Below are 13,735 nucleotides of genomic sequence, written 5' to 3'. Positions count from 1 at the left end.
TGAAGGATGCCATGCCACCAGACCCAGTCAGCCTGGACACAGATAGCAACACATGTCAATGCTGAGTCCCAGGTTAAAATGAATACCCAGCATTGCAAAAAGTAGACCAGGGAAAGAGCCACCATTTCTCTCCAGTAGCTCATACTAACAAGGCTGTCACTCAATCAAGCTCTATCACGGCACACTCATCTCACCAAGACTCACAAACTACAGCTCTCACTATGACATGCTTCATGTACACTCTCACCCACTTCATCATTCCCTATGCTAAACCTTCTGTGCTTCCTACTCACTCACTCAGGATGTCTAGCCACCTCAGCTGCTCCTGCACCTTTGCTAACTGCTCTTACATCCACTTCCATTATATTCAATCCTTCCTTTTGTCTCATTGCAGGAAACTTTAACCACACACTGAAGTCTTTATAGCACCCAGACTGACCTGTCTGTAATCCTCGAACTGGTTGCAGTTGACCTCTAGGACTGACTGCGACCAAATCCACCAATTGCAAGGACGCAGATCCCCAAACTCTGTAGGACAGGTACTGATCAACAGTTGTCAACCCTGAACAGAAACTGTACATGCCTTCTGACTGTGGTAGCATACTTGAATGCTCCTAGTCCCCTTGATCCATCTAACTGCTGCTCCCGTTTGACTTTCAAGCCTAGTCATTTACTTTAAGCATATGCTATGAGTTTGCTGTTAAGCTGCTGACACATGCTTTTGGTGATATTGATGGAACTCAATGCTTTCCACTTATTGACCATTCAGTACTTCCCACTGTGACAAGCTGCTTGCCTCTCTCTCTGCTCTAAAAGGTAGTGCACGCCACAGAAGTTGATAGCCTCCAAGTATATGCAAAGTGAGTGAGTGCTCAGAAATCAAGCTAAGATCCATAAGATTAGATGCATGAGATACATGTCTGTCCCCATGTGCAAAGTGACCTGGCAGATGCCTGCAAGTCTGAGGTATTTCTGAGCTTAAACTGAATTGTTAGAAGTGCTGAAGTGGTGTTTGAGTTGGTCCAAGACCAGGCATGATAATGTGTTGGGGCTGGTTGTTTGCTGTTGTTCAAAGACCATGGTAGACAAGCAGCATGCAAGGATGTTGAGGCAAAGGCAGAGTTGAATGATGGCCCTGACAAGCAATTGGCAGATACTTGCTCATGCTAATTTCTTCGACAAGGGGAGGAAATTGCAAGTGCCATGAAATTATATATGTTGGAAATTTAATGTACTCTGACATGATGTAGCCCTTTAAAGCTTGTAGGAAAATCAGGAATTTTATTTTTCTAAGGATCAAGGCATCAAGTTTTTCATTCTCACTGTATTTTCCTCACTTTTTCATCCTTGACCACCTCAGTCTAGGGAGGGGAAAATTCCACATCGAGGGATTTGGGCCCTTGCCACATGATTCACAGAGGGTTAGTATGCAGGAATAGCACATGATTAGGAAGAAAAAGGAATATCGGAAAAATCGGTGTACAGGAAACTGAGTATAAAGGTTTCCAAATGTTGCTGCAGCTGCACAAGGTCTCGGTGAGACTGCATCTGGAGTACTATGCACAGTTTTGGTCTCCTTACTTAAGAAAGGATATGACTGCATTGGTCGCAGTTCAGGGAAGATTCACTCAAATGAATCTAATGATTAAAAGTTGGGTCCATACCCATGGGGATTTAGAATAGTATGAGGGGATCTAATTCAAATATAAGATCCTGAGGGAACTTGACAGGGTGGATACTGAGAGGATGTTTCCCCTTCTGGGCGAGACCAGTTCAAGGAGACAGTTGAAAATGAGTACTGTCCCACTTAAGACTCAGGTAAAAATATTCTTTTCCTCTTGGTCTATGGAATTCTATTTCCCAGGGAGCACTGAAGGCTGGATCATTGAATATACTGAAAGCTGAGATGGAGAGGCTCTTTATCAGCAAGGAAAGAAGGATCATGGAGTCAGAAGAGAAAGTAGACTTGACGCCACAAAGAAATCAGCCATGATCTTATTAAATGGTGGAACAGGATTGACAGGCTGAATAGCCTACTCCTGCAACTCATTCATGTGTCCTTGCATCTTACTTCCCTGGAGAAAGTGAGGACTGCAGATACTGGAGATCAGAGCTGAAAATGTGTTGCTGATAAAGCGCAGCAGGTCAGGCAGCAACCAAGGAGCAGGAGAATCAACGTTTCGGGCATGAGCGCTTCTTCAGGACCTGCTGCACTTTTCCAGCAACACATTTTCAGCATCTTTCTTCCCTGGCCTAGCTGCAGCCACTTTTGCCCAATGACTCAGCAAGTCCCAATCCTAATTCTGTATTACCCTGATGGTACTTGTTGCGCTAGTGGTTGCACACATCTATTCAAATGAAAATGTCTCTTCATCAGAGATATAAAGCCACTCACATTCTTAATGATGAGGTGCATCGGCTGCCCAAATGGCAGTTTAGATTAGACTCCCTACAGTATGGAAACAGGCCATTTGGCCCTACAAGTCCACACTGACCCTCCAAAGAGTAACCCATCCAGACCTATTCCCCAAGCCTATATTTACCCCCCTGACTAATACACCTAACACATTGGGCAATTGAGCATGGCCAATTCACCTGACCTGCACATCTTTGGATTGTGGGAGGAAATCGGAGCAACCAGAGGAAATCCACACAGACACGGAGAGAATATGCAAACTCCACACAGACAGTTGCCCAAGGCGGGGATTGAACCCAGGACCCTAGCACTTTGAGGCAGCAATGCTAACCATTGAGCCACCATGCTGACCCAGTTCTTGTGTCCTAAACAGCAAAAATGTGGAAGGAGACGAGTGAGGTAGAAATAAAGAGTTCCATGCTTACACCATCTGAAGTTTGCATTTCATGCCTGTCAGCAAGATGTGGAGGAATTAGAATTTGAGAAGGACACAAGGCAGGATCATTAAACCATTATAAAATCTTAGTGACACTGGATGCAACAGTCTCAATCACAGCCATCCATGATATAGAGCATTGTCTCTTCCAATTCAGTTGATGAAGGCATATCCAAATCTTACCTATTCTCAGCTGTTTTCCGTGACTGTCTTGTCTTTCAAGAGAGAGTGGAGATTGCAAATTAGTTTGTATTGTGTTTGGGTGATGTGTCTTCCACCACAGAACAGCTGAAGGAATGGGGAAGCAGCAAGTGGCAAATGCAAAGCCTGCAGCATTGTGTGTGCGTGCCGTGGAGTCTCTGAATGTTGGGCATAAGTCCTGATTTCTGTTGGGTGAATGTTGGTTCTGTGATGCATTGTGCAGCATGAGAAATTGTCTTTGTGGTGTGTAGGTGATGTATTTTGAAGGGCTATTCACTGACATTGACCATTCATGGGAAGTCACTGAACTAGACTCTTAAGAGGACTAAAAGGGGTCATGAAATATCTTTAGTAAGCAGGGTTAAGGAAAATCCCAAAGCCTTTTATTCATGTACAAGGAGCAAGAGGGTCACTAGAGAAAGAGTTTGCCCACACAAGGACAAAGGAGGAAAGATATGCATGGAGTCAGAGAAAATAGGTGAGATTCTTAATGGCTACTTCGCATCAGTATTCACCGAGGAGACAGACATGGCGGATATTGAGGTTAGGGATAGACGATTGATTACTCTAGGTCAAGTCGGCATAAGGAGGGAAGAAATTATTCTAAAAGGCATTAATGTGGACAAGCCCCCAGATCTGGATGAGATCTATCCCAGGTTACTGAGAGAAGCAAGAGTGGAAATATCTGGGGCCTTAACAGATATATTTGCAGCATCCTTGAACACGACTGAGGACCCAGAAGAATGGAGATTTGCTAATGTTGTCTCCTTGTTTAGCAGGGATAATCCAGGTAATTGTAGACCAGTGAGCCTGACGTCAATGATAGGGAAGCTGCTGCAGAAGATACTGAGAAATAGGATCTATTTACACTTGGAAGAAAATGGGCTTATCAATGATAGGCAAAATGGTTTTGTGCAGGGAGGGTCATGTCTTACCAACTTAATAGAATTCTTTGAGGAAGTGACTAAGTTGATTGATGAGGGAAGGGCTGTAAATGTCATATACATGGACTTCAGTAAGGCGTTTCATAAGATTCCCCATGGTAGGCTGGTGGGGAAAGTGAAGTTGCATGGGGTCCAGGATGTACTAGCTAGATGGATAGAGAACTGGTTGGGCAGCAGGAGACAGAGAGTAGTAGTGTAAGGGAGTTTCATAAAATGGGGAACTGTGACCAGTGGTATTCCACAGGGATCCGTGTTGGGATCACTGCTATTTGTGATATATGTAATTGACCTGGAGGAAGGTATAGGTATTCTAATTAGCAAGTTTGCAGATGACACTAAAATTGGTGGAGTAGCAGGTAGTGAAGGGGATTTACAGAGAATACAGCAGAATATAGATAGATTGGAGAGTTGGGCAGAGAAGTAGCAGATGGAGTTCAACCGAGGCAAATGTGAGGTGATCCGTTTTGGAAGATCCAATTCAAGAGCGAACTATATAGTAAATGGAAAAGCCCTGGGAAAATTGATGTACAGAGCGATCTGGGTGTTCAGGTCCATTGAATCCTAAAGGGTGGCAACGCAGGTCTATAGATTGGTCAAGAAAGCATACAGCATGCTTTCATCGGATGGTGTATTAAGTACAAGAGTTGGCAGGTCATGTTGCAGTTGTTTTGGACTTTGGTTCAGCCACATTTGGAATACTGCATACAGTTGTGATCACCATATTACCAAAAGAATGTGGATGCTTTGGAAAGGGTGCAGAGGAGGTTCACCAGGATGTTTGTTCTTTGTTCTTTAGGACCAGGCTCCAGGAGTTGACTTCCTGGGAAACCTACTCCTGTTTTCTTCTTAACTTCTGCCTTTTGGAGCCCCTGTAGAAAAATAATGTCTGCCTCTAGCACTCAAGCCTTCAGGCTACATTGGAAAACCTGGAAAATAGCACACTCTGGCCTGTTGCTCCATTTCCTCTCCTTTACCTTCCCATCAAACCATCTTGAACTTGTTAACAGCAATTCCATTTGAAGGCAAAAGGCTGCATTTAAGAGTTTTGGGCATGTTTGCATAAGTTTGAAATTAGCAGTCAGAACAAAGTTTGCACACTGCTTACCTGAACAGGACCGAGCAATGGATAATTCTGCATGGTGATCCCTGTACCAGAAAATGGCCCAATCAAATATTCCTTGTTACAAGTCAAATTTCATCTGCTTCATATTTCTGTTGTTACATGTTTTAGTTAAAAAGCAAACATTTTGATTTCTGAATGTTGTTCATAAACAGATTTAGAGCTGCTTTGTGACCTGTTTATTTATTTGATTTTTGCTGAAGTCACCAACCAAAGTAGAATGAAAATAGATTTTTATTTTTTTTAAGCATGAAGTGTACCCTTTTGTTTTACAATACTCTATATTATCTCGCATTTGGGACAAAATCTCTGTATTGATTTAAATTGTGTAGTCATCCTAAAAACTTGTTAATAATTTACCATAGTCATGTTAAATAATAACTCAAGTAATAATAAGTGAAGCTGTAGGAGGCTTTTATGTATAAAGAAATATTGAGACAGATACATCTTCAACTATGATTAATATGCACGTTAATTATTGACATCTAAAATAATATCTGGAAGTCATGAAACTGTATTCTGATTGAGAAGTGATAGGTGAAATCTAAATAGGTTTAAAATGTTTGTCTAAACTTTGGCTTTTAGAATTTTAAATTGTTCCAGGAAATGGTACTTAAATAAATTGTGTCCTAATTATGTTTCTCAAGCTTTTGATCATCTCACGTAATATATTAATATGCAGCTCAATGTCGTATCTTTATAATACTCTTGGGAAACATCTTAGCATAGTTTATTTGATTAAGTATGTTATTGTTATGCAACAAGACCACCACTCTGCCTTTGACTATTTGTAGATAAAGTCGGTTGCTTAAAGAGTGATGAGATTTAAAGTAGGATATTCAAGTTCTTTCTGATTGAACACCTCAGGTGATTCCATTCTCATATATCATGTTAAAAATGACTTTCGTACTGTTGATAGTTTATTCTAGTTCTCTTTCTAAAACAATAATATTAAAGAAAAAGAAATAAAGAACTGCTGATGCTGGAAATCTGAAACAAAAGCCAAAATTGCTGGAGAAATAAACTAGGTCAGGCTGCATTTGTGGAGAGAAAGCAAAGTTAATGCTTCGAGTCCAGTGACCCATCTTCAGAACTTCAGAATACCAAAGAAATCTTGTCTGCTGATAAAAAAACTTCAGTACCAGCGAATGTACCCCAAATGTTTGTTTATCCCAGAAGCAATTCCAAATGCAGTTACATTTGGAAGCAATTTCAGGTTTCTAACAGTGCTAACCAGTGGTGTAAATTCAGCCATGGTTCAATTTGACTGAATTAAAGCATATTGAAACATTATGTAAAATGTCAATCCAGTATGTTGCCAAAACTAGCCTACAAAGGAGATTTGTAATTTAGGCAGTAAAAGTTCCTACCACGTAGGATCAAGTAACATAATTAGGCTTATTATCATATCAGACTAATCACTGCAATTTAGGTGGACCCCAGTTATACAATACATGCACAAATAGGATTGTATTTTGTTGTGGCATGGTAAAATGATTTATCTGTGTTGTGCATCCCCAGTTTTTATTTTGCATCAGATAAGTAGTCATCAGTCCTGGTTAGAAAATATGTAGTCCAAGTGTTAAGTGATGCACAGAGGATCTCACATGGATACTAATCACTTGCAGCCCTGTGATCTGGAAGTCAATGTTAAAGAATTTAACATATCATTTGTTTAAAAAAAATCAAATTCACAATCTAAAACTAAATATATTTGAACAAGTATCTGTGCCTGTAAGTTCAGTAATTCCTTTTAAAGGAAAATCTTCAGTAATGTTCTGCATTCTTTGTTATTTTTGCATTGTCCTGACACCATTAATATACCAAGGGAACAAAATTCATCGAACCTATGTCAATTCATCACAGCAAGCAATGCCAACAGCCACAATTTGTATGGCCTACTTGGCGTACTTCAATTATACCAATAAGGACTGACATGCCCCATAGATCTAATGGCTCGTGGTGCTGCCTGACCCGAAGAAAACGTTTGTTGTTCTGCTAAAAGTGTGGCATAGGAATCATTAGCTACATTCACACAGAATAAACTGCTTTTAGTTTACAGCCATTCCTATGGATAGAGAGTATGTTGCCACCTTACACTATACAACATATATTCCATGTGACTTGGCTGGAAAGTAATTTAAATTTGCTCAGATTTTGTTAGACTAAAGCATCCCATGCCATGCACCATTATTAGAATTATTCCTAAACGCTTCAACACAAGCATTTCGCCTGTACGTTTCTGAAAATGTGAGCTGTTTGTAATGCAGTCAGGACAACAATGCATCTGAATCGGGACAAGCAATGGAGCAAACAGCTTCTTCAACAATGAGCTTTAATGATTATGATGCAAGCAAAAGAAAATGTATGGAAGGCAAGGGGATGAGCTAATTTCAAATCAGGTACAGGATGATCAGAGGAAAAAAGAAACAGAATGGAAAATATTTTACATTTTAAGTTTTAAAATTCCCTAATGACAATTTGCCACCTTTAAGAATGAGACTCCATAGTTTCTGGTGTTCTCCTTCTGAGCCACAGTTGTTGATTGGCAATGAAGAAACATAAACCTCATCACTTAAGACATGATGTGGAGATTCTGGTGTTGAACTGGGGTGGACAAAGATAAAAATCCACAAAACCAGAATACTGTCGAACAGATTTATTTGGAAGTACTAGCTTTTGGAACATTGCTCCTTCATCAGGTAGCTGTGGAACAGGATAATAAGACACAGATCTTTTAGCAAAAGATCTCAGTGTCATGCAACTGAAATGATATAATTGAACAAACCTAGATTGCTGATAAGTCTTTTATCTTTTAGAATAGTTTGCAGGTTTCGGTTCATTAATATATCAAAGAAACCTGTTGGACTATAAACTGGTGTTGTATGATTTTTTTTAACATTTAAAACATAGTCACAGTTAAGCACAAATCCTAAATTTTTGCAATAAGATTACGTACAAGTTTACATACCAGTTGACCAGTTGACCAGTAAGATGACCAGTTTACGTACAAGTGCAGGAATTTTTGATTCACATTTTATAAAATATCTTTACCTTACCACAAATTGCTGGGTGATTTATACACTAGCAGAAACATCAAATTCCGGAAGCAGAATTTGGTCTGATGTCCTGGTCATACACTAGTTCATAATATTGTGTCAGGTACACATTTTGGAAAGTGATGACATCACGATACTGCATCATAATCTGAACATAGGAAATGAACTACCACATGCTGGGTTCCAAATAGCCATTGATAGGAAAACCTAGTAAAATGTGTCTTCTTGTATTCCAGTCTCAAAAATTTGATAGGTTTATTTTGAACCTGCCCCTGGCTGTTTGACATTTGTTTGTACAGAACTAACACATAAGAATGAATGAAAAGAAGGAATAGTGAATGCTTTCAATAACCATTGGCAAGAAAGATGCAATGAAAGATTACAGATAAATTGTTTGAAAGTGGTTCGCCTAAGGACATGACAGCTTTGATGAGTGCGAAACATTATAGAATTTGCAGCCAGTTACGCTTAAACAATGGGCAATAGATTTCATTCACTTTACGTTGAAGCTATAAGAAAGATATTTACCTTACAGCAATTACTTAGTTTGGAAGAATTGGATTATTTTTAAAAACCCAATAACTGAAAACAGAAATTGTGTAAGACAGAATTTATATTCTGACATAAAGCTTTCTGTGTGAATTTTATATTTTGACATCTGTATGAAATGTATAGCATGTTTCTAGTTCATTAAGCAGCTAATATAAAATTGATGATCTTCTTGCTTGGAACAGTTAATTTATGACCTCCTTGAGGTCTCCATAATTCAGGACCAATGCATATTTATAACATGTTGGGTTGATACTTTTTCAAAATGCACTTGTATTTATTTAATCAGAGTGTGAATATCATTTTAATATTGAAATGCTACTTATTTTTGTTTAAATATAAATATTTTAGTCGCACAAAATAAATTATTGACTAATTGTGAACCTCTTCAAACATTAACAGTGATTTTCTAGCTCACAGGGTGAGGTGAAAATTGTCAACCTTGCTGTTCTAGGCGATAAATCGATGGAATGAAATTTGGATAGGTTCTAAAGACTGGGTGATATACTGACAGACCCAGGTGGCAACTTGAAAATTACCCCTGTATCCCCACGTAGGGTTACTGGAAATGCTTTTATGTTTTGGTATTTTATAAGGATACTAACATGTACATGCTTTCAAGGTAATCTTTGGCTGGAACACTGCTGTATTAAAATGATTTCTGAAAATCAGAACATAAATCTTGATCACTTTCCAGTAACATCCTTTGGAACAGTTCATTTTATTCAGCTTATCTCAGCTAAACAAATTAAATTGGGAAAATTGATAACACATGCTTAAAAGCTGTTTTTATTAGGTTTGCTTTATCGCTTATAGTATTATTGTCATCAAAACTTACAGTCACAAGCCTAAAGCTACACTTTTATAGATTTGATTGTATTTAAGATACTAGAATGACTGGTTGCTTCACCAAAGCTGAATGGTAACCGAAAATCAACCCATGAAGTTTCTGTGATCTAAATAGCGGGCAACAAAGTTGGAGTTCATTTAAATTAATATGAAAATCTGCATCTTACTATAAATTCTTAATTCTTACTATAGCTTCTTAATATAAATTATATTCATTAATATGAAACCATCGTTAAAGCTTAAGAACATTGAGTCCCTATACTATGAATTTTTAAAACTTAAATATTATATGCTAGACCTATGATGGATCACATGCATTTTAAGACAAGTAACAAAAGATCGATTGTTTATTTTAAAATGAAGACTGAAGGAAAAGACCAGATTTCTTTTTGTTACATATTGTGAAAATATTAATTTTTTTAAGAGGGTCAAACAGTGCAAGATATGTAGCAAAAGAAGCATATGTTACACACTTGCAAAGTTCACAATTCCATGGTTTTTTTTCATTCTGACATAACCCGACATGAGAGTTCCTTGATAGCATCTTTCATATTTCCCTTGAACAGACTGGAAATTGGATAGTGGCTGGCACCTGGTAGAGCAAGAGAGAATACTGTACCTTCAGGCTTTATACTGGCCTTGCACATGGCAGACAAGTCAGCTTCACACAAAGGCATCCAATATAAGCAGTGGAGACGGGAGCCCAGTGATGGGCAAACACTCATTGCATTTACAGCTGCAAGATTTTTAATTGACTTTTGTACAGCAACTTATAATTGAAGGATCCTTATTGAGGCATGCTTTTAATTTCTCTTAAATCTCCAACAATAAGCAAAATCTGAAGGAATTAAACTCGTCATTTCATTTTCAGTTCCAGAGATGATGTTTCCCATAATTGAGATTCATTTCACTGTTAACAATTCACTTGCACTTGAATTGGCAAGCCCTTTTTTTGTCTGGCATACTTATTGAGTACGTACATGCAGCTTCAGCCTACAAATGTTTGAATACTGAATCTTGTGGCAAGGTTTCAGTTAATGGTACTTGTGGAAAAGCAAACCAATCTCTCAACATTTCCCTGATTTGATTGCACAGATAGAGGAAATTGCTTAATAACAGTAATTATCAGTCACCTCATCATTATTTCCCCCACAAAATCTGGCATGTATGGCAACAAACCTCCCATTTATTTCAAATGGTTACATTGATTGCACATTTTGAGGTCCACTGAAATATAGAGTGAGGTTGACCTTGGGTATATAATGGGCAGCAATTCCTATCTTCAACATTGGCTGACTGTATCCCCATTTTTCAGCAGGAATGAGTGATAAGGAGATGAAACTTATCTTCGCTACTTTATTCTAAATCTGAAAATGTACTGCTAATAATAAGCCATTTTCAAGCAGCTGCTTGCACATGTAAATATAATAAAATGTCTTACATTCCCTCTACCTGTCTATCTTTTCTCCTGTTCTCTTTTCTGAGAGTTGGGCCATGGACTTCCATTAGATTGGTCCATGTTGTGCAGTAATTTGCCAGTGCTTTCTGCTGGATAGCCAACCAGGAAACTCTCTCACAGTTATCACCTGCCCTCAGGTTTATTGGAAGGACTTCCAGACTGACAATCAGCCTATTAGGCCACATTATGAACATACCTTCCACACCCAGAAAGCCCTGGTTTGGGACTTGAACCTGGAGCTTCTGGCCCAGAGGTATGGACAGTATCACCACAAAATCTCCTCTATTATGTCTACCCTTATTAAATATTCTGTCTTTATTAATTGAACACTATGGAAAGGCTTAATTCTGCGATAATTTGTTTTACATTGTTTATTAAGTGCAATTTATAAACCCTTAGAATTCTCTTATTAACCAAGACAAGAGAGCACATTAAAATAAAAGCAAAGTGTGCAGACACTGAAGTAAGAACAGAAATTGCTTCAGGTACTCAGCAAGCCTGTCACCATATATGGAGAAACAAAGTTAATGGTTCAAGTCCAATGTGATTAATGTTAACTGTTTCTCTCTCCACAGGTACTACTAGTCCTGTTAGTTTCTCCAACATTTCCTGTTTATACAAAAGAGTTAATTTTAATTATAATATTTACAGCAGTGTTACTGTGGTTTTCAAACTCCAACCTGGTGTCAGTAAATTAATCTTTACTTTTGCATAGCTCCGTTTTGTTTGTGTTGATGCAGTTCACGTCACTTTGCTGCGGATTTTAGAATGTAGTTATGATCATTATTTTATATGAATAGTTAATGCGGTGGTTTTAAAGTTTATTGCAATATGGTGAAGTGGTGCGAAAAATGTCAACAGATATGAAGGAGAAACATTTTAGATTTTGCAAATATTTTAGATTGGAAAAGCTGAACTAAAAAGGAAGTTGATCTGTTTGGAAAGGGTTTGTTATTTCCTTCACCTCATGGAAATTTGCTTACATTCCATCAAAATTGGTTATCTAAAAGTTTCTTTTAAAATATGCTTGCTACTTGGAATGTTGTTGCTGAGACTCAAGTTCAAACGAAACCCAGGTTGATCAGACATAAGTTGTTTCCTCCCTTCAGATAAATATTTGGAGTATTATGTAATTACACAACAATGGCTGCCACCATTTCCCAGTGGATATGTCAACTTAATACACCATAAAAATCACAACAGGTTGGCATTAATTTAGCAAGACAGCTCATGTAACAGTAAAACAATAAGAGTAAACATTGTAAGTGGTTCCTTGAAGTAAGGTGTACTTTGCAGTGCAAAGCAGGGTAAGTCTTAGATTTCCTCTTATTGTGTTATGCATGATCTATTTGGATGCAAAATGGAGGAAAATGTCACATTCTAACATTTTTTCATCTTTCATCTCAGTAGTGCGCATACATGTAGATTTTGAAAATGGTGACAGAGTGCCATACTGATGTTCTTGTTTTATTTACAGGTGAAAATAATTGTTCCTAACAGCACTGCAGGTCTGATCATTGGGAAGGGTGGTGCCACAGTGAAAGCTGTCATGGAGCAGTCAGGAGCTTGGGTACAACTCTCTCAAAAGCCAGACGGGATAAATTTGCAGGAGAGAGTGGTGACGGTGAGTGGGGAGCCTGAACAAAACCGCAAAGCCGTCGAACTTATCATTCAGAAAATCCAGGAGGACCCACAGAGTGGCAGCTGTCTTAATATCAGCTATGCCAATGTCACTGGTCCGGTGGCTAACTCCAACCCAACGGGATCCCCTTATGCCAACACTGCTGAGGTGTTACCAACTGCTGCGGCTGCTGCGGGGCTGTTAGGACACGCTAACCTCGCTGGAGTCGCTGCCTTCCCAGCGGTTTTATCCGGCTTCACAGGAAATGACCTGGTAGCCATCACCTCTGCACTCAACACTTTAGCCAGCTATGGATATAACCTTAACACACTGGGTTTGGGCTTGAGTCAAGCTGCAGCCACGGGTGCATTGGCTGCAGCTGCAGCCAGTGCAAATCCCGCCGCAGCAGCCGCAGCAAACCTACTGGCTACATATGCGAATGAAGCCTCGGGCGGTGGCAGCCCGGTTAGTGGAACAGCGGGGACTTTTGCCCTGGGTAGCCTTGCTGCTGCTACTGCTGCCACAAATGGCTACTTCGGCGCTGCCTCTCCGCTGGCTGCCAGTGCCATCCTTGGCTCAGAAAAATCGACAGATGGATCAAAGGACGTGGTCGAAATAGCGGTCCCAGAAAACCTAGTTGGTGCAATATTGGGGAAAGGCGGGAAAACATTAGTGGAATATCAGGAGTTGACTGGTGCAAGGATACAGATCTCCAAAAAGGGGGAGTTTGTGCCTGGCACAAGGAATCGCAAGGTGACCATTACAGGAACGCCAGCTGCTACCCAGGCTGCTCAGTATTTAATCACACAGCGGATCACTTATGAGCAAGGCGTTCGGGCAGCCAACCCACAGAAAGTCGGGTGATTTCCAGGCCCATACAAGAATCTCTTTAACCCCCCTTCCTCTACCCCCTTTTCAACAAGAAAGTATGTACTGTACTTTGCAGACGTGAAGTTTTTTTCTGTATTAATATATTATATGCAAAAGAATGCGACTATGTTGAAGATGTGTATATGTAAATAGTATATGTTTTACCAGATGTTTCATAGAAAGTAATTTTTCTCAATCTGTTTTAGTTCTC

The 13,735-nt window shown here is 39.3% G+C and overlaps 1 protein-coding gene across 3 annotated transcripts in view; it reads left to right on the top strand.

Annotated features, from left to right (window-relative positions):
* LOC132818203 (RNA-binding protein Nova-1) overlaps positions 1 to 13,735 on the top strand; it is a 283,933-nt gene that overhangs the window by 268,611 nt on the left and 1,587 nt on the right. For 2 of the 3 annotated variants that reach the window (XM_060828981.1, XM_060828979.1), the window contains one exon: positions 12,511 to 13,735. This exon is cut by the window's right edge and continues 505 nt beyond it. In XM_060828981.1, coding sequence (XP_060684964.1) covers positions 12,511 to 13,518 — 1,008 coding nt within the window. In that variant the 3' untranslated portion in view covers positions 13,519 to 13,735. The remainder of the gene's footprint in view (positions 1 to 12,510) is intronic. The other variant, XM_060828982.1, reaches the window with a different exon arrangement.

The sequence above is a fragment of the Hemiscyllium ocellatum genome, chromosome 8 (assembly GCF_020745735.1).
Source record: "Hemiscyllium ocellatum isolate sHemOce1 chromosome 8, sHemOce1.pat.X.cur, whole genome shotgun sequence".
NCBI classification, from domain to species: Eukaryota; Metazoa; Chordata; class Chondrichthyes; order Orectolobiformes; family Hemiscylliidae; genus Hemiscyllium; species Hemiscyllium ocellatum.
The sequence above is the reverse complement of the archived record's forward strand: the minus strand, read 5'-3'. Positions and strand labels throughout refer to the sequence as shown.